Source organism: Pseudoliparis swirei, chromosome 11, assembly GCF_029220125.1.
Source record: "Pseudoliparis swirei isolate HS2019 ecotype Mariana Trench chromosome 11, NWPU_hadal_v1, whole genome shotgun sequence".
NCBI lineage: Eukaryota > Metazoa > Chordata > Actinopteri > Perciformes > Liparidae > Pseudoliparis > Pseudoliparis swirei.
In genome coordinates, this window is record NC_079398.1 from 12331641 (window position 1) to 12353599 (window position 21959).

General features: G+C 42.1%; 1 protein-coding gene across 10 annotated transcripts in view; it reads right to left on the reverse strand.

Annotated features, from left to right (window-relative positions):
- The window catches only part of ralgapa2 (Ral GTPase activating protein catalytic subunit alpha 2), a 96193-nt gene extending 74737 nt beyond the window's left edge, over positions 1-21456 (reverse strand). For 6 of the 10 annotated variants that reach the window (XR_008833283.1, XR_008833282.1, XR_008833280.1 and 3 more), the window contains exons 1-3: positions 21191-21456; positions 853-963; positions 428-477 (exon numbers count right to left, since the gene is read on the reverse strand). Coding sequence is in view for 4 of the 10 variants with exons in the window: in XM_056427341.1 (XP_056283316.1) it covers positions 428-477; positions 853-963; positions 21191-21296 (267 nt within the window). In the remaining 6 variants the exon portion in view is untranslated. The remainder of the gene's footprint in view (positions 1-427; positions 478-852; positions 964-21190) is intronic. The other 4 variants (XM_056427341.1, XM_056427338.1, XM_056427339.1 and 1 more) reach the window with 3 other exon arrangements.
- Between the last annotated feature and the right edge of the window lie 503 nt (positions 21457-21959).

Genomic DNA, 21959 nt, shown 5'->3' on the forward strand with positions numbered 1-21959 from the left:
CAGGCTGTTTGTATTGGAAACTGGAGCTGCCTTTGGAGTCAGGTGGGAAAACAAGGTGGGGGACTTTAACCTGCCTGTGGAACACAAGAGCGTTCAGAAGAATAGAGGGAGGGGCCAACCGACTGACACGAGACACACCCACTCTGATTTGCATGCACGCCTAGGCTTTAGAAACAAGGAATGAACTGACAGCGCCAAAGGCTGGAAAATGATTGAGCCTGGCTTTTTTCCCTTTCTTCCTCCGAATGATTTCCAGGCTATTTGAGGCAAATTCAGGAAGTAGCCAGCGGCAGCGTTAAATGTAGTATGGCACCATGGAAACGACGGTTCTGCCCCAGAGATCGGCAGTAAACAGGTTGAGGCAGTAGCAGCTATCAGTGGAAATCAGAGATGGAGACAGTGGCAGAGAAAAAGACAGATGACTTACTTCAAAAATAAAGAGGATAGAGTCCAGCTCCTCCCTTTGAGATTTGTTCCCTGCAACACAAGGAGAGTACTTACGGTTTTTAAACACATAACTGGAAGGTAGACTGCATTAGCCTCATCAATAATGCAACAATAATAGAGGCCATTTCATGAACAATTATTCAAAAGAATTTGTGTTACCATGAGAGCATACTCCCAGTGGGGTTTAACCCCTTACCCCCAATAGTGTTGGAGTCGGGCTCAACACATAGATATGCTGGACATAACCAGAAATGAATACTTTATGTGTGTCCATGTGCTGTAAATGTGGGGCAGAGAGGAATCAACCCTTGTTGTAACGCATACCACAGAGGGAGAGGGTCAATTATTGAACCAGGGTTGAGGGTGGTGGGCTGAACTAGTGAGTGAGTGAACCTTTGAACTCACCTTTTAGTTTTAAGTTGCTTTCCAGTGTAATGAAATTTTCATAGAAGATAAAATAAATCTGAGAACAGTTGCATTCGAAGAACGGCTTCAATTCACTCTTGTCAATGATATCTGTGAAGGGAAAAAGGGAAAGAGTGTCATGACATCTAACATCTAAACATAACATATCATTGTCTACATCTCTGTTAATCACATTATTCTGGCTATAGCTTATATGTGTAGTGTCCTGTTCTTAAAGGCAGAAATACAGTTAATGATGCAATACTCCAAACTCATTTAAATATACAACAAATGGTGCTACTTCTTTGATCATAATAATCAGTTTCGGTGATGATTTTCTTTCTTGGAATTTCTGTTCATCTTCCCAATCATCAGTAATCCATCATTGAATTAATTTAAAGGCTAATGTTTGATTGTGTCAGTATTTCTGTGTGTCCACGTGTCAGTGTTCATCCAAGTGCACAGAAAGTTGAACTAAAGTGCCCCGACTAATCTTGCAAACAACACCTATTTTTACCTTCGCATTGAATATGCCGAAGGTTATGTTTTGATCGCCGTGGATTTATTTATTTATTTGTATGCGTGTTACTCGCATAATTCCAAAAGTATTAAACCGAATCGCATGAAATTTGGTGGGATGATTGGTTATTATCCGGGGACCATTTGATTAGATTTTAAGATCGATTGGGTCAAAGGTCAAGGTCATGAAAAGGTCAACATCTTTTTACCATAGCGCGGCCAATTTTTATCCAATTGGCATGCAACTAATGCCAACATGTTCATAATTCAATGCCCAATCTTGTGATATGCGAAGTTATGCGCTCTACCGAGTGCCCATTCTAGTTAGACAATGTAATGCTCCTGAGCAGTCCAGTGAGTGTAGCTTTTTCTCTTCAAGCAGCTCCGTGACCATCACTTTCATTCAAAAGTGACCCTGTTGTAACATCACTGTGGCACCGACAGCGTTCCACTTGTTTCCCATTTTGCAGACGACATCGGTTTTACATCAAGGCAAACCGCTTTACTTCCTTATTCTGTGTGACTTCCCTTCCCCTCACCTGTTATCGTCAGTGAAATGATGACAGACTCTTTGGAGGTGTTGAGAAACAACGGTTTCTACAAAAATCTCCCCTTTCTTTTGACAGTTTGATACATCGTCATCGACTCCTCATTTCAGGTGGAAAGAGAAGCATAATGAGAGACTTCACATACAAGGAAATTCTATTATTTTAATGGGAAATCGCTAGTTAACTTATGTTCTCAATCCACATTTTCTTCAAAAGGTTTTCGGTCATTTGGGATGTCAGCTTGACATGTCAGTTTAGATGAGTTTGGGGATTCTTCCATGTGGTTTATGGTCCTATGGAGATTGAGAGGGCTGGTCTGGATCAAACCCAGGCTGAGGGATGGAGGTGACCACACAAGCTCAAGCTGCAACTGTTGATGAAAGAAGTACGTAGTACATGTGTACCGTCGCAAAAAAGACTGGTACTGACTAAATCCCCAAATTCTCCATATAATGAATCCCTATCATTTGTCATACTCAGACAACCGTGGTAATGAGATAAGCCTGGTCTGAATAATCAATTGTAGGCCAGGAGGAGTACTGGCACGCTAACAGCAATTACGGTTCACCTTCTGTTGCAGTTCTCCCTCGACCACATGGCAAACTGGAAGGCTCCCAAAAGCAGTCCAGCTCACGGGAGTGCGGCAATTATGTGGTGTGCGACGAAGATTTAGATGAACTATCTTTGCCCTGCGATTAAAGCAAATCTAGTAATAATAATGTAAATTTGTATTGATCCCACAGTGGGGACATTCTTCTTTGCATTTAAGTCAAACGCATGGCTGTTTTCCTCCTCAACACAGGATCATCAGCTGAGGAAGCCAAGTGGGCGACTGGCTCTTTGAAAGTAAAGAGGCACATCGCACTCATTTCATTCTCGTATTTTAGGATTCTACGAGAACACGTTTACATTCTTTAAATGTTTGAAAACCCCTGTATTCTCCTCATAGATCACCTGCATTGGTATAGACAAATACCTGTATTCACCCTCAGTGTATTCTGATAATCTTAAAATTGTTTGAACAATCACGGTTAGCCAGAGACCAATTCTACATTGACAAATGAGTCGGACTGGTCTTCACACTCTGCGTCGTGCACACTAAAGAACACATTCGATGCTCACACTCTCTCAAAGTTGCAACACTATATTAAATGCCCCTTGCTCCTGGAACTAAACAACTGCTTAATTCACATTCAAGCGCAAACAGGAGAACATTCCTGCCGACGGCTATGAGGCTCTATAACAGATCACCTCTTTCCAGATCATAGTGCAATAACTACAATAATAACTTCATATCCACACTATGTTGATCTGCACTTCACACATTTCATTTATTTTATTTACACTACACACATACACACACATTTCATTTGCACTACACACATACACACACTTTGCATTTTGCACACTGTCTATATTTGGTGTTTTTATATTTAGTTTAATTGTCATTAGTATTGTGTATTGTGTATGCATATATGTTGTATATATACATATATATTTTATTTTATATTTTGCTTTGTATGCTTCTATATCTTTCATCTCTGTTTTTATATTTTATTTGTTATTTTTTATTCATGTGTGTTTGGTTTATTGGTGCTGCTACTGCTACGACAAATTTCCCCTTGGGGATTAATAAAGTATCTATCTATCTATCTATCTAAACACAAGGTTCACGAGTTCAAATCACAACACACACTGCCTGGAAACCTTGAGAAACAGTTTCATGGTGAAGTAATGATTGTCCATGCTGCGACTTACGTCTCACAGCCAGTAGGAAGTGCACAGGGAAATTCTGCCCTCTAGGCAAAGTCTGCTCGTCATGTGCAAAGCAGCTTCACGGCTGTGGCTAAGATGTTATCGGGCTTGTAATATGATAAATATGCAATGCATATATTACACCATTTATATGTTGTATGAAAAACACTGAATAGAACTGGTTTCCCACTGATAGCATTGGTTTCTTTGTGTTTCGAGCTGGCAGGATTAGCTTGCCACTAACTTGTGTTCTGTATCGCTGGCAGGATGAGAAACTGGTTTTATGGACCAACAATAACGCTCCTGCCTGAATACCCCATGGGTTATGATACTGGGCGTGTGGAATTAACTTCAGGGAATGAAGTTGAGGTTACACCGAGTCAAACACCTCTCAAAGACATACTACAATAAAATCATAATATTTCATTGGTATATGTAGGTAAGAAGATTGCAGATTGCCACTTAAAGGCCAGATGCAAATAGAAAATACACTATACACTTTTAAATACAAAATGTATTTCATTCTCTTTGACATTAATTAACACGTTAAGACTCTGAAATGAAGCTATTCTAGTTAAGGAGGACCAGAAATGTGACCAATACCCAAGGGTTGGCGTATGACAGCGCTTCAGTCCATCACATGCTTCAGTTTTCTAACACTCTCTATTTTGTTGGGAGGGTTTCCTGAATTCTGGTTCGCCTGCCAGCTCTGGAAGACAGTGTCACAGGGGAAAGGAAACCACATTTGGAGAGTCAGTGTCGGTGTGTTGTTGAGGCAGCTTGAGCGTGTTCTCGTGTCACCAGGTGGGCTGCTCTTCAGATAAAACAGGTCAGAGCCAAATCACAGCGGCCTTGCTTTACATTCAGCAAACCCCCTCAGACAAAGAAATGCTTTGCTCTGCTTTCTATTATTAGACCAGTGCTGAAGCCCGTCTCTTTAAGATCAGTTCCAAGGATAATGATGTAATGCTACAATGAAGATTTTAACCTGTCTAAATACACAATAGAATTGTAATATCAAACAGGTCTTCTCAGTGGAACCGGTGTACCTGTGTGCATAAGAGAGATCGAGGAAGCACAGAGAGGAAGTCTGTGTGATAATTATGCAGCTGATTTGAATATTGTTGCATGCATGAAGAGTTGATGGGGGGTTGGGCCAATTTCGTATGTCATGCTGCATGTCACAGAGTCGTCAACATATGCTCTCCATCCTTCAGACTCACTGCTCCTCATCTGCTCAGATACCCCAAACCGGCCACTGAGGCATGACGGATGGATTTTCCAAAAGGACGACAAGCCTCATAACAGCAACAATCTGAGGTGGATGCTCACCCTCTTGGAAAAGGCTGACAAGATGCGGATGAGTCTCCCGGAGGGGCAATTCAGACTAAGACAGTCAAAATCAAAAATGAAAGATGTATCTGTACGAACAGGTTCCTGTCCAGGCTGCATAAAGTATGTCAAAAGGTCAAAGATGAGCATTAATCCTCATGCAGGAGTAAAGCCATCTGTTCACAAAATGTTAGACAATATGGGACAAACAAGATATGCTTGCTTGTCTTGTGTATGCTAAAATATGGATAAACATTAGGGATGGGCATCGAGAACCGGTTCTGTTTTAGAACCGGTTCCCAGTGAACCGATTGTTTGGGATCGTCAGCCAAATTCTTTAACGGTTCTGCTAACGGTCCTCTGTGGCGTTGCGCATGCGCAAACTTTTTTAGTTTCTTCTTCAGACTGCAGCAAACATGGCAACTAGGCAGAAGCGTTCTAAAGTTTGGCTCTATTTCACATGACAAAATGACAACTAGGCCACTTGTAACGTGTGTAAAAAGTCTATTTCGTCGAAGGGAGGAAATACAACAAATATGAATAAGCATTTGAACACAGCATGGAATTAAATGACAGGAATGTCATGTGTTCGATGCAGCAGCTCAGCTAACGTCGGCGCTTCATCTCTTTCTGTCCAAGGTAAACTCCTCAGAAGTGATCACAACCACTCACTGTGTGAAGCCATTTGCCTTTATTGTGTGGAGTCGATCAAGTTATCTTCTGTCCCTTCGTTTGAAGCATACATTTGAGCTCCGGCATTGGTCCCATTATTGATCACTTCACGTTTGGATTGAAAGTCCAGTTTTGAGAAATGTTTGATCGTAACGGTGTTAATTATCGGAGGGCGTGTGTTATCAGCAAACTTTCGCGTTATCATGTTAACCCATTATTAAACAGAGCATATCGATTTTTAATCCATTATTAAACGTAGTGTAGCGACCCTGTGAAGTGGCTGTCAATCACAGTGTGGCACCGTGCATGCTGGTCGAGGGGGCATGCCTGTGATTGGCGGAGTAGAGGGGAGGCGGGGTTAACCTGTCGAAAAAGGGGAGTTAAGGGTGGTTGACGGGAACCGTTGTTGTTGACGTTCGAGCTGCTGAGCTGAGAGGAGCAGCTGTCTGTGTTGGTGGATGCCCAATAAAGGAGGAGTAATAACGTCGTCCCGTCTCCGTGTCATCAGTGCCATAACGTCCGAGATGTTACAGGAGCATATAGCTATGCTAGCTTAGCTATAGAATCTTCCATTGTCAGCCCCCTACATTGAGGCAGAGGTCGTGTTTGCCTCCCCTCTTAATGTGGCTTTATGTCAGCTCAGCAAATTCAGCGATTTTGTTAGTGCCATTTGTTTCATTGTGTAAACTAGCTTTCACGATATAAATAATTTCCATTGCCATCCAATTTAGCTGATGACGTTCAGAGTCAGACCGGTTCAGAGGCTGGTCGTCTGTCTGGGTCACAGGCTACAGCACGTCTTGTACACCTCCTCATATCTTTGTGTTCAGGCATCCTCCACCCCATCTGAGAGAGTGTTCTCCACGGCTGGAGACACAATAAGTCCTGAGAGATCGCGTATCCTCCCGGAGAAAGCAGACATGCTTATTTTTCTGCACAAGAATTATTGATGATCCATACAATTGATGGTTGCACACTTGGTATTTGCCACTGCTAGTTTCAATTGTGGCAGCTCAGTTCATATACCCTTTAAAAAAAAGGAAGGAGCACTGTAATTTCTAGGAACATGTTTAAATTAAACAGAATACATCTTATTTAAGTTATGTAAGTTTTATTTTAAGTTCAAGAGGAATATGTATAAATGTTTTAGGTTATTTAAAAAAATGTAAATGTGTATGTATACATACTGTATATGGTGTATGCAGCATTATAGAAAATTATATAAAAGAAAATTAATGTAAATAAACCCGTTTGTGTTCTTTTTTTCACCCCTTGCCCAATAAGAATCGATAAAAGAATCGAATCGATAAGCAGGAATCGATAAGGCATCGGAATCGTTAAAATCTTATCAATTCTCATCCCTAATAAACATAATAGGATAATTACACTTGCACTAGTCTGAATACGTTTTTGGTTACGACCTCTAATTCAGCTGAGGTTGTCTAAAAGTCCTCCCAGGTGATGTGTATACGACCTTTAACCTTCAGCCACTTCTGAGAATTATTGTGCATGAACAAGCTCCCGTTTCCCCCCCTTGCTCTCTGGTTTTGCGTTTCGTAAAAAAAGAAATACTGAAAAGATAAAGTCGTACAATGGCGATCAGCGTTGTGAACTGCAATATCCAGCGAGATCCGTCACTCAATGGGCTCCACTGACGTCTCAGGTGACAGCGTGCGGACGGAGAGAGACCGGGCCCTGGGAAGTCAGGGGATGACACCCTATCCTCTGAGCCCGACCAGACAACTGAGGCCTTCAATCGACACCCCTCCGTCTGCAAGACTCTTGTGCCAAAGGCAGGAAAATAGTGCTGGATGAACGGCAGCTGTCGAGAGCTGTGATCACACAGGAAACCATGTGACTTCACACTGGCGACCGCAGCTCAATGAGCCGAGAGCTTGGCTCCCTCGTTTTCAGAACCCACCCCCCCTGTTCAAGGAAGCGACGTTAATGCCTCCACTCAGTGACGGGATTCGCACATAATAGCACTTCTTAAAGGGGGGAGAGTACTGATGAGGGGATAAAAGGAGAAGAGAATGGCTAGAAGGGTGTATAAGAAAGCCCAGCCAAGTTCAGGAACAAAACAGACCACGGGTTAATTGTTGCCCTAAATGCTATCTTAGTGAGGCTAAATACTGAGCTATTGCCCCACTTCAGCTGCCTAAATTGCAATAAGCTGACTATTCTGCAAGGGGATATTAAGTCAGCCTTATTGTTAACCGACAAAAGAAAAAAACATGTGAACAATGGACGAGATACTGCTGACTGATGACTTAATGAAGCAGAGACCTGCAATCTTCTCCAGTGGAATCAATCCACACGTGGCCAACAGAGCAGCCATGGCAGGCTTGGGTTGGGGGACCCCGTTCTCCATTGTGATACGTTTCCTGTTGAATGTCAGGGAAAGGCAGACGTTCCAATTCCAACCCCATAAGTGAGGACCATCTGGAGAATAATGTGCATACAGCCACAGCTGAGGGCAGAGCTGGACTATTATGAAGGGCAGAAAGACACAGCATCTTCTCCAAGTGTTCTGTTGGTGCAGTCATTGGAGTTGCACTTTCATTTCCTCAGGGAAAATGTTTTCCCCATCCAAAGTCAGCGCAAAGATTACGCCACTATTTTCCAACCCCTGGCTGGATCAGAATCAGGTTTATTGGCCAAGTAAGTTTGCACAAACAAGGAATTTGACTTGGTAAAGTGACTCTCAGTGTGCTTACACAAAATATACATTACAACACAATACAATACAAAACAAACAGTGCAACGGTCTAAGAAGTTTAAGAAAGTGACTTAAGAAAGTATATACAAGGCGGAATGGCTATATACAGTAGCTGTGAAACAGTAGTGCAAGAAGAAGTGGAGAGTGCGAGAAGTGCAGGGATAAATATATAAATATATATGCTACAGTGGGTTAGCTGTTCAGTAGTGAGACGGCGAGGGGGAAGAAACTGTCACGTCACGAAGGGTCTCACTGTGACTTCTGGGCCCACGGGTGGAAGCGTGGACTGGACCGCAGAGCGCCACACAGTAGAACATACACTTATGGCTCGTCTTTGGTGTACGACAACTTTGCGTGAGGCAACCATCGGACACGTCCACCTGGTGGGCCGAGCAGCATCATGTTAAAGCTCCAGCTGAATAATTAGTTTCTCTCTCAGTGGCTCGCTATTCTAATGAAGCGACGCTAAACTGGGTTTGCCCAGCGAGCACCAGGAGAGCGCACACAGCGGCGTGCGCACATCGGGCTTGTTAGCCAGACGGGTGAAGGTCATCTGGTCGGCTGAAGCCGTGGGTGTATTTACACAATCAAAACCAAACGGGCCGCTCTGCCCACAGCTCCCTGTTCAAACTTAATCAGCACACAACACATGAAGTGCTCCCATTTAATGTCACGGGGCCGTATTTAACCCTCTGGACGACCCACAATGCATACCATTCAAACCACCTGACGCAAGATCATTAATATGCCACGTCATACTCGCAAAGAAAAAGCAATCCGATTAGGCCTTTGATCAGACACACACTCATTTGCATTAGCTGTGGGCTAGCTAACACTGCAGGTGCACTTTATGCTTGCCAGAAAGGAGATGGGGGGGGGGGGGGGGGGGGGGACAGATATGTTTCTTTGGTAGCGTAACACAGAGGACTCTTTAAGAGGGATGCCTGGAGCACATAAAAGAGATGCGGGGGCGGTGGCTAAAGTGGAAGCTAAGGGGTGCACCAGAGATGGGGTGTCCCTTCTTAAATGGTTTTCTACAAAACAAAGAAAAAAATAATTCAAATAGAGACTGCGTGAGATTGATAGTTTCGAGGAATAGAGAGACATGTTCTTTTGGGATTTCCTTTCATGGCAAACATCTTGGGTTATGCACAAGGGAGAGCCCAGAGGGCAAACTGACAGACATAGTTCTTTAACCAGTTCCAAAATTATACCTATCATTTCCATTTTCTACATTTAAATCTCACCCTTTTATAATGAAATACATCTACAAAAGCCAAATTTAGCAGCTTTGCATTATTAAACACAAAATATATTTTCCAACGTTTTCTTTCACCGTAAATCTTACATTCCTTCCACCCTCAACAAAAAAAAGTGAACATACAATACTTAAATGTAAATTAGTGACATTACGCCATATTGTATTATATGAGCATTCGGTTATCGCGTTTTCTTCGGCCACAGTGAAGACAAAGAAAAGAAATAAGAAGCAGATCAGCTACTTTGTGACCAATGAGTGAAAAAGTTGATATTTGACCAAAGTAAACAGAGTATAATCATAAATCTGTTGCAACCAGCTGAGGAGGGCAAGTCTGTCACATGATGCGATTTAAAGGTACAGTAACCGTGTGTAGCAGGTTGCATGAGCCTCATCTAAGGCCTTGATAACACACAGATGGTTCTGATAACTGATAATTACTCGATCATAATTCAACACTCACTGGGCCAAATCAATGTTCTTTATCAGGTGGGGGGGGGGGGGGGATTGGAGCCAATTCACTTAGCTTTCTCTAACAGGTTTGACAAGACTAACCTTTTAGGAATTGGGTTGACTTAGTAACCTTTAAGTTTGCGGCATCACACAATAGGAGACTAACAACCATGTACACATGTTGCGGGCTCGCCGCATTCAAGGTGCCGTCAATAAACTATCTCAGCCATGCAGTGCATCGTCCTCTCTGAGTAAGTCTCCACAGAGAGCGCTTAACACACTGCTGGGCTAAAACAATGGAACGAACTAGAAGGAAGCTCTCTTGACAGAGGCACAGCATGGGCCCCATTTAATATCGCCTAACGTATGATGTCAGTCTGTAATTACACACCGTAGTCAACTGGCTTGTAATGGCTCTAAAGATGACATGCTACAGCAGAGTGCCAATATATTGGTTATGATTCAGGGTTAAGCACTAACTGCAGAATTGCAATAATTACAAAAAAGGGCCATTCCTGCAATTACAGCACTTATGGTGCATAAGATCATTTCATTATGGCGCCACTGTGCCAAGCGCCCGATGAATGCCACTCAACTTGCGGCCCGTCAAGCTGTGTAACAGATTGGGGAGAGTGGGACGACACAGAGCAGTGTGAAAGAGTCGTGGTAGAACTGGCAAGGCCTGACCTCATCCCAGTCCGGGTTCACACATTAGAGAGGGGCTTATTTCGGCAGCGTAACACTGAGGAGCTGCTAAACTGGCAACTTTCATTCTTCATCATCAGGTGGCACTAATCTCCTCATTGTTACCACTACAGGGGTTTCATTTGTCTCCCTGGAAAATCAGACCTTCTGGACAGCAAAACAAGTCTAAAATTCAAACTGTTTGTGTTTCACTGTACACAGCAGTATGATGATCTCTTCCTTGTTCCGTACTTCACCTTTCCTTCCAGCAAATGGTAGAGAATGACCCCATTCCTATATGCAAGAAACTCTATTCATACATTTAATTATAGATAGATAGATATATACTTAATTAATCCCCAAGGGGAAATTTGTGGTCACAGTAGCAGCACCAATAAACTAAATACACAAGAATAAAATATAAAAAACAGGGATAAAAGATATAGATGTATACAAGTAAAATATAAAATGAAGTATATATATATATGTATATAAAATGAAACATCTATGTATACAGGACTGTCTCAGAAAATTAGAATATTGTGATGAAGTTCTTTATTTTCTGTAATGCAATTAAAAAAACAAAAATGTCATGCATTCTGGATTCATTACAAATCAACTGAAATATTGCAAGCCTTTTATTCTTATAATATTGCTGATTATGGCTTACAGCTTAAGAAAACTCTAAAATCCTATCTCATAAAATTTTAATATTTCCTCAGACCAAGTAAAAAAAAAGATTTATAACAGCTGAGTGTTTGTCAAGGCTCAGGAAACCCTTGCAGGTGTTTCGAGTTAATTAGACAATTCAAGTGATTTGTTTAATACCCTACTAGTATACTTTTTCATGATATTCTAATATTTAGAAATAGGATATTTGAATTTTCTTAAGCTGTAAGCCATAATCAGCAATATTAAAAGAATAAAAGGCTTGCAATATTTCAGTTGATTTGTAATGAATCAGAATGTTTTTTTAATTGCATTGCAGAAAATAAAGAACTTCATCACAATATTCTAATTTTCTGAGACAGTCCTGTATATATACACATACACAAATATAATACAATGACTGTGCAAAGTATCCAAAGTAAAATACTAAATAAAATATATATGTATATATATATATACACACAACATATATGCATACACAATATAATACTATTGACTGCAGTATAAAATTAAATTAAATATAGACAGAGTGGGCAAAATGCAAAGTGTGTGTATGTGTGTAGTGTAAATGAAATGTGTGAAGTGCAGATCAACATAGTGTAAATATGAATGTGTACAGTGGTAATAATTATTATGTTATTATTACAGTTATTGCACTAGGATCTGGCAAGAGGTGATCTGTTATAGAGCCTAATAGGGTGAAACAAATGTGTGCTATAGATGAATCTTGTGCTTGAGGTCCGTTCACGATGCTAAAATGAAAACGCAAACAGAGGGTAAGTACGGGAGGCCTGAAGAGTTTGATTTATCGGTTACAGAAGACAAAACCTCTGCTCCAACTAACTTAATAGCAATAGCTAAGGATTGCCATTTGACTTAAGCTGATCCCTCATGTTTCTTTGACATGATGCATGTAACCACCACAGGGCCCACAGAAGGGAACTCAATAAGGGAAGACAGAGGAGCTGCCTGAAAAACAATATGTAGATATTTTCTCATATCTTTTGCCGAGCATAAATATCTCTCTAACAAGTCTGTGTAGCAATCTGCTTCTTCTGTAAGCCAAAGCTAAGTGTTTATTTCCCTTTGGCTTTAAACCTGAAAAGCCATAGCAGATTAGCGGGAGCTTGGACTTTCAGATCAAATCTCAATAGCAAATGGTTTCCTCGTAACCTGCAGGTCTCGAGTCTTGGGCTCGGTTATTATAAAAGCGTGACAGGTTCACAGTGGAACTAGGCAAACTGGTTTTTCAGTGTGCAGTGTCAAATCGTGCGTCCATCTTCTAGAACACAGAGCACTGACGTCTTCCTATCTCTAGCTCCGAAGCGGGCCAGTAGAGAAAAGAAAAGGGAAAAAAGCCTTTCATTCAACACCATGTGATTTATATCACTTCTGAAACGCTTGTTTAGAGCAAGCCCTGCAACACATAATAACAAACAGGAATGGCACAGACTGAAAACAGAAACACTCAACTATCAAAAGGTTTCTGTGCAATTCTGAAATCCTAGTGGTTAACAAAATGTGTTTAGAAGTCCCCAATAAAAAATAAAATACTCTGTAAAAAGAGTTTACGCAATTAATGTTAAAAGTTTAAAATAGTTCTTGATTTTGTTAAGTACAAACGAGGAAGGACATAACAATATCTTGAAATAGATTAAAGTATTGACGTCAGGCTCCAGGACATTACATAGTCTGCTCTTTGATGGAGACGGATAAGAAACGACTCAGCTGGCCCTCGAGGGCTTTAAAACATATCTATATAAAGCAAACCATAATTCAAACCCGTGACATCCCAGGAGAATGTGTTAACCAACAAGACCTGTTACTGATTTACCAAACATGATTGTGTTATGAACACATAGCAGCATCCACCTCACCATGAGCATCCCAGCAGACACTATGAGTAATGTAATGGGCAGCAGTTAACAGCTCTGTTTTATCATCGTTAGCTATTCTCATACATCTGGGATTGCAGCACAGAACTTTATTAAGAGGCCAACTAACTTTGTATTTTAACTTCTGATATAACAACAATAGTTTGGAGCAGGCCAAAGCTCACAGACGATTAAGAGCGGACAGCGTCCAGTTATATATTCACCAGATAACTTTTGACCGGACAAATGGTCACTCTTCAGCTTGCCCTATGTAAAACCAGCTGTTCCTGGGGCAAAGTTTTAGACGACATTTTCTAAACCCATCGCACAAATAATTGCATTGGAGGTCATTTCATGGAGAAACACATTTGTACGGCGTGCCATGAGCTGTAGTTGTGAATGCTGGAAAAATAAACAGTTTTTCATGAAAATTATGACACGGTCCTCGTATTTTACTTTCCGATGTCTTCTGTAAGACTCGTTAGGACAGAGGACAGAACCCAGGCTTTCTTTTTAGCAGCACTGGTTCAAAGGTAATGTGTTGGGTTTGGTATTATTTTCCACCAATTTTAGGCGGTGAAATAATATTTAAATAATACAACTAGGTAGCTTGTCTTTGATTTTGAAATGTGGGCAAACCCCGATTCTCCATCTTATGTACAGCTTGACTGGTATCGGCAGTCAGATATTACCAGTTTACATGGTGAATTTGGTCAGAGACATTATAATGCAACATTCAGCCCAATAACATCATTTGAATTTACTTATTTCAAAGGTTCGATCTTGCAAACTACAATTCAAGCTAAAACCATGCAACTTTACATGACAACATTATTAAAATAGTTGATGATGATTCTGTCGAACCGGGTACCTTGTGGTTACGGGACGACCGCTTATCCCCCTGAGCTAAATGCCTATTTGATGAATGAATGTAAAAAAAAAAAAGTGTCATCCTGCTTCAAACGCTGTATGTTTATCTTATAATTAGGGTTGTCTGATAATTTGGCCAATGGCTTCATTTAAATAATTTTGAATTTGAAATATCAGAGTCTATTTGTGCTTATCATTGTCGTCAGCAGTTTCTTCTTCAGTGTGTGATAGCCTGTAAGCAAGTAAGAGGAGAAGGCCTCAGGACACGGGGAAAAAAGTCACTAAAACCCATTTGTGATATCTTACTCTGGTAGTTTTAACACTAAAACCCTCAAGAGTCGACACCATGCCGACATAGTGTGGAATAAAAGATTGAAAGATGATAAGAGGCTGATGTTATTCACACGTCGAACCCGAGTGCTTCACAAAAGGGTCGAATCAGAAGTCGAGTGATCTCAGCCGTTACTTCAGCCGCACAGAGGACCTTGTTGAAAGCCCTCCCAGTGCTGTGCACATTGTTTCCTCTGGTGCTTCACCTTGCAATTCCCTCTTATAACAGCAGCGCTTTCAGTTGACCCTGGCCTCAGCAACACTTGGAGCACGCAATTGGACAAAAGTAAGATATTTCATTTCTTCTAAAGACGAGTGCAGATCTTCCTTTAAAAAAAATGTAATCATGAGCGTTGGCCACAAACGCACACACACCTCGACTCACAAACAACCACATCTGACTGTTGTCACTAACAACACCTGCACACAGGCACTGTTGTTCCCATGCAGTTCATCGAGAGGTCTAAGCTGAACTTGTTTACAGCAGTTGAAGAGAACCAAAGAAAAGAAGAAGAAGCTCTTTGAGATGTAGCGCTATTCAGTCGATTTGGTCATTTAGTTATTTGTCCTTCAACCATAGGGTCCATGCTCAAATAGGGCAAGGATGTATATATATTGCTGAGTTTTTTCAGACTGTTCCAACTTTTCTATAATGTTGGCATTCACCCACTTTGTCAATATATTTACATTACTGATGGTTATCTATCAAAAAGTATCATTGTGTAGCTCCAGCAGCACCGACTGGTCTTTGACCTCTCCATTGAGGGAGCAAGTGAAGAATCTCCTCCAGGAATAAATGGATATTCCCCCAGATAAACACTCCTTTAGTGTGAACAATCCAAGTAGTGAACGTTGTTCTGCATTAATTGCCTATTTTTAGAGGAATAGGGGTCGTGCCTGAGAAAGACCATGAGCAGGAATGAGCTGGTGTGCCTCCATCAGGTGGTTTGCTGGGCTCCTGTAATTAACAACCTCAGCGAAATCCAGCCAGGCATGACCAGCAAATTAACATGCAGCGGCTTTCACACTCTACCCCACAGATCTGCTCAGTCAGTGAGCAGAAAACCAACACAGGGCCACTCTGAAAATAGCCCAGACCACAGATTGTACTTCCAATGCCAATACCACTGATACTACGACAAGTTTCAACAAGCTGGTTTCACAGACCGCTTACAATGACTTTACAGGGCGTCTACGACAACGTCAAGTTGCCATTAACTCAACCTGTGTACAAATATTGGTTAGACACTTGACATTTAAATGATCGGCCATCACAGGTGATAGATAGGCTTGTTTAAGTTCACTGAAATACAGTAAAGCTGGACATTAAACAAACATCATATGAGGGAATGAAGTCCGATAGACTCACTTTGTTTTTATCTCAGGCGAATGTTATGATAAAAAACTGTCAGCAATTAAATGAGGCCAGCTATATTCCCTCAAGTCCCGATGCCGTCCTCCACAGCACCCTGTCTCTCATCACTGCTTCCTGTCCACACAGGAAGAAGCAGCAGTCGGAGGAGGAAGTCCTTACTCGGCTGAAAGCACGGTGAGATCAGGGAGGTGAGGGGGACCTCAACTTGTAGGCCCTTCTATCAGCTGCTGGACAAACAGACCGCTCTTATCTTTAACTGCACATGGGGGAAATAAAAACAGAGAGCATGCAGAGCTCGCGATGGACTTCCACTTTGGTTGTACGAGTCTTGACATTGAAAATGTGCTACGATGGCCGAGATGTGTCGGCCATCGTAGCACATCGTTTTGTTCGCGCAAACTAAAAATGGTGACACTGATGACGGCGGCCATAGCTTTGCCACTGTGCAGAAAAATCTATAAAAACGACCAACAGGCCACGATGACCCGCCACGAGGGTCTGACCCGATCATGCATCAGTTAACAAATAGTTCAAACCCTAAACATCTGAAAGATACCTTGATCCAGACTTATTTCCAACAACTGTGGTTCACAGTCCTAATGTCTTTATTTATTGTATTTTTTGGTAATTATCACCATATTATATATATATATATATATATTAGGGCTGTGAAACGATTAAAATTTTTAATCGGATTAATCACAGGTTTTTGTGGATTAATCATGTTTAATCACATATTACCGATATTCTCGGTATATTTTGTGAGAACATAGAGATTTATGACAAAAGACGGATATATACATTTATACATTCTTCTATACAATGGTGCTGCAACTCAGCAGTTATTTAGCAGTTTTCTTCCATATGGAACATTAATACATCTTCATCCTAAACAGAATGTTTAACCCTCCTGTTACCTTTCGGGTCAATTTGACCCCATTCAATGTTTAATGTCGGTGTTCTTTGGGGTCAATTTGACCCCAGGCTGTTTTTCACTGTGTCAAACATATCAGAAATATCAACTTTCTTATTTATTTTAAAGGGCTATTTAGGTAGTCAACAAACAAACATGAAGTACCTCACACTTAAACTTGGGAAGCAATATTAATTCTAATAATTTTCTGGAGGTTTTAATTGCTGGGGTCAAATTGACCCCGAGGGTAAAATATGTTCGTAATTTTAAAGGTAACAGGAGGGTTAAACAGAGCATTTTCCTCTTGTTTGTCAACCATTAACTCCACCATGATACAATCTAAAGGTGGACAGATTGACAAGTGACTTTTTTTTTGCTCAGTCGATGCGCGCACGGAGCTCTGTGGCGCGCGAGACGGAGATCGATAAGTGTTAACGCAACGCGAAGAGACAGAAATGACATGCTGCTGTGGAGATACGATCAACAACAGACGTTTAGTTTAATAAAGAACAAAGACGTGCTCTAGAGAACATGTCAGGGGCGGGCCAATCTTTTAATGTCATGCGATCTACCAACACTACTGTCGATTGGCACTGGTGGTCGCGATCGACTGGCAGGTCGCGATCGACGTGTTGAGACCCCTGATCTACAGGAAGTAAAAGTCGTAACAAGGTTTCCGTAGGTGAACCTGCGGAAGGATCATTACCGATGAACAGACCGTCTGCATGAGAGCGGACAGAGTTCAGATTGAAGTGGTGGATTGGAAGCTCATTTTGCAAGTGACTTTTTTTTCGTCCCGACGACCAACAACAGACGGATTGGAAGCTCATTCTGCGCATGCGTTAAATGCATAAAAAAAAAAAACTAGTTAAACCTGTAATTGAATTAACTGAGTTAACGCGTTATTTTTCACAGCACTAATATATATTAGAGATGCTCCGATCAGGTTTTTTGGTGCCGATCACCGAATTTAAGCATATTGCTAAGCGGAGGAAAACCAACACAGGGCCACTCTGAAAATAGCCCAGACCACAGATTGTACTTCCAATGCCAATACCACTGATACTACGACAAGTTTCAACAAGCTGGTTTCACAGACCGCTTACAATGACTTTACAGGGCGTCTACGACAACGTCAAGTTGCCATTAACTCAACCTGTGTACAAATATTGGTTAGACACTTGACATTTAAATGATCGGCCATCACAGGTGATAGATAGGCTTGTTTAAGTTCACTGAAATACAGTAAAGCTGGACATTAAACAAACATCATATGAGGGAATGAAGTCCGATAGACTCACTTTGTTTTTATCTCAGGCGAATGTTATGATAAAAAACTGTCAGCAATTAAATGAGGCCAGCTATATTCCCTCAAGTCCCGATGCCGTCCTCCACAGCACCCTGTCTCTCATCACTGCTTCCTGTCCACACAGGAAGAAGCAGCAGTCGGAGGAGGAAGTCCTTACTCGGCTGAAAGCACGGTGAGATCAGGGAGGTGAGGGGGACCTCAACCCTTCTATCAGCTGCTGGACAAACAGACCGCTCTTATCTTTAACTGCACATGGGGAAAATAAAAACAGAGAGCATGCAGAGCTCGCGATGGACTTCCACTTTGGTTGTACGAGTCTCGACATTGAAAATGTGCTACGATGGCCGAGATGTGTCGGCCATCGTAAAACTAAAAATGGTGACACTGATGACGGCGGCCATAGCTTTGCCACGGGGCAGAAAAATCTATAAAAACGACCAACAGGCCACGATGACCCGCCACGAGGGTCTGACCCGACCATGCATCAGTTAACAAATAGTTCAAACCCTAAACATCTGAAAGATACCTTGATCCAGACTTATTTCCAACAACTGTGGTTCACAGTCCTAATGTCTTTATTTATTGTATTTTTTATATTTTGGTAATTATCATCACAATATATATTATATATATACACACATATATATATATATATATATATATATATATATATTAGAGATGCTCCGATCACGGTGTCGATTGAAGCATTCTATTTATTGTGTAGCATTATTTATGAAATGAATTATTCTTAACAACATTGGTTTTGTATTTTAGGTATTTAAATTACGAGACGAGAGAGTATCATGAATTGACAACCATCCGTTTTATTGCAGGGAACGTGCAACATTCCCGTGTAGAACCCCTAAGTGCCGACCGTCGGGATGCCCGGTGCGTAGGCCCTCTTCGGTCTCGCCCCTCTGGTCGTGAACCTCCTCTCGATTGGGGACATGTGGCGTATGGAAGACCGCTCGCCCGGTGTCGCTCGGGGGCTCGAGTCCTTCTGATCGAGGCTCATCCCATGGTCGGTGGGAGGCAGTGGCGGCCCCGTCGCGCCGGGGTCCGGTCTTCTCGGAGTCGGGTTGCTTGGGAATGCAGCCCAAAGTGGGTGGTAAACTCCATCTAAGGCTAAATACCGGCACGAGACCGAGAGTCGACAAGTACCTTCAGGGAAAGTTGAAAAGAACTTTGAAGAGAGAGTTCAACAGGGCGTGAAACCGGTGAGAGGTAAGGGGGCGGGGCCCCCGCTGTCTGCTCGGGGGATTCAACTCGGCGGGACAGGGACGCCGCTCGGTGCGTGGGGATCCCCTCGTGGGACCTCTGCACTCTGCCGGCCCTCGCCGGGCGCATTTTCTCCGTTTTTTTTTTAAAGAATCATTTCTTACCATTGGCGGCCTGAAATGCCCATCTCTAACGTTTTATTGAAACGTCTCTGATAGATCTCGCAGATTTTATGTCATCTGATCGGTCAAGTTTGATCGGCCCTTTTGAGAACGCCGATCAAAACCGATATGGATCGGCGCCGATCAGATCGGAGCATCCCTAATATATATAAAAGTTTTATACCTGCGGATATTTATTGAGATAATATTTGTTTCTTTAATATAAGTGCAATGTAGACAAAGTGCAGAAAATGCAGTTTTAAATACATTTTAATTGGAGTCTAATGTTGTTGTGTCTCAATTTTTATAATTATATTGTCATTATCAGATGCAAAACAACAACAACAACAATAATAATAAATCTGCAATATACAATATCAACCAGCCTTTTCTCCAACTATCAGCATTAGCCAGTGAAAAACCTGTATTGGTCAACCTCTAGTATAAATATTATGAGTTCATTAGACTATATATATATTAAACTGCGTGACAATCCATAGACACAAACTGAGTACAGAGCAATACTTGTACATAACAGACCTACTTTGCAATTCTGGAGAGAAAGTGCACCATACAGTACGTTGCACTCTTAACAAATCCATCGCAGTTTTCCTCCATTAATCACATTTCCCTCCCGATAACGTTCTTAGTTTCTACTGCCAAAGTACCTCCTGACCCCGTTGTATCTGTGATAGTATGAATAACAGAAGTAAACATACGCTGCTATGAAGGTCATCTTGTGCAACTGAAGTTACAGTATGAGGTTGATCTAGAGTCACGTGGATTCAGTTTCAGCAAAACAGAATGCACATAAACTATTAACTTGCATGTCATCTGCCGTCTCCATACATTTTGCAAAGTGGATTAGACACTCAAAGAAATCCACTAAACAACTCTTTTAGTGCGATCAATGAATGAAACCGTGAAAGTGGATTGGAAAAAGGCTGCATTATGTGTAATACAAAACTCCGACTTGCAGCACAAGTAAATGTCTCTTTGGAATATCAGACCAGGACAGGGTTGTAACAACAGCGCTATGACTGTCACACATACCGCACTTTCTTGTCCAATAAAAAAAATAAACAAAAAGGACATCAATTTTTTTCACATCTATATATTTTGTGTAATGTCCCACATCAAATATCAAAAACAGAGTAACTTAATGGCAACTCAGCAAGCTAGACGTGCAGAGTAAAGCTGCATTCTCACTCCACGGTGACCTCTGTCTGTCAGGGGGTCAATGTAGTAAACACTAGCCAGGCTGACACAGGACCACATGACAACAAAGGCTGGTGGTGGGCACCTGCTTCCCAAACGACCGATGCCCTGACCAGGCAGCATCACTGAGCAGCGGCTAGCTGTTAGCCACAGGGGGAGCTAGCTCCCTGTCGCTAGCATCCATGTCTCACCTCAGTGCGTCTTGCCCGATATTAGTAACTTAAAAAAAATCAATGAAAACTTGTTGTGAGTGGCAAACACTTCCGCTTTCGAAGGTATTTTTTTCTGCGGGCGAATGTGTGTCGCCTGTCAGCTCGCTCGCATTCGTCCCCGCGGTGACAGCCAGTCGGCTAAACCTGACGCCTGTGGTTAGCCGTCGGCTGGTGCCAGCTAGCTGGAGCTAGCTAACCGTCGGCGATGCAGCAGCACACAAAACAGAAGCCCGGTGACGTTTCACTCACCTAACAGTGACCGCAGGTGTTTGAGCCGGGTCAGCACGTCCTTCTTTGGGTCCAGAACTTTCTGTGTAGATTTCTTGACGTCTCCATGTCCCCTTCGAGTGAACATACCGCTGTGAAATGCAACCGTGGACGCTGAGATCACCTGCGTTTCCCACCATGCACCGAGCCTCCAGCGCGACTGTCACTTTCCTCAGCGCCGCCACTCTGCTGCCTGCTCGGTAAACATTCGGCCAACGGCCGCTGGAGTCCCGCTTTCCTTTTTTTCTTTTTTTGGTGGGTGTGTAAACACGGAAGCGCAGTTTGACAGAGAGGAGTGGTCAAGATTATAGGAAGAAAACGCCTCCTTGTTTATCACCGCTACACCTCGCACTTCCAAACGATGACTGCTTTTCACGCGTGTTTTAACCTTTCGATATACTTGACGTATTTGTCGTTTAACGCCGAGCCGTTACGTGGGTCCTGATCCGATGTGAGGTTTTGGGACAGGGATGTCTATATGTACAGATTGTAAAGCACTCTGAGACAAATTTCTAATTTGTGAAAATGGGCTATACAAATAAACTGAACTGAACTGAATTGAATTGGTTCCTTCCCCGTTCGAGTCGCGCACCGTTAGAGAATGGGAACGGCACGCTTGAGTGCACTGTCTGGCAGTGAGCTGTAGTTCAAGACTGCCACCCATCTTCGGTCCAAAACAACCGATTCCACTTTTAATTCACACAATAGACGTCTGGGAACAGGAGACTGGGGTCTGGTGGTTTAATAGCTC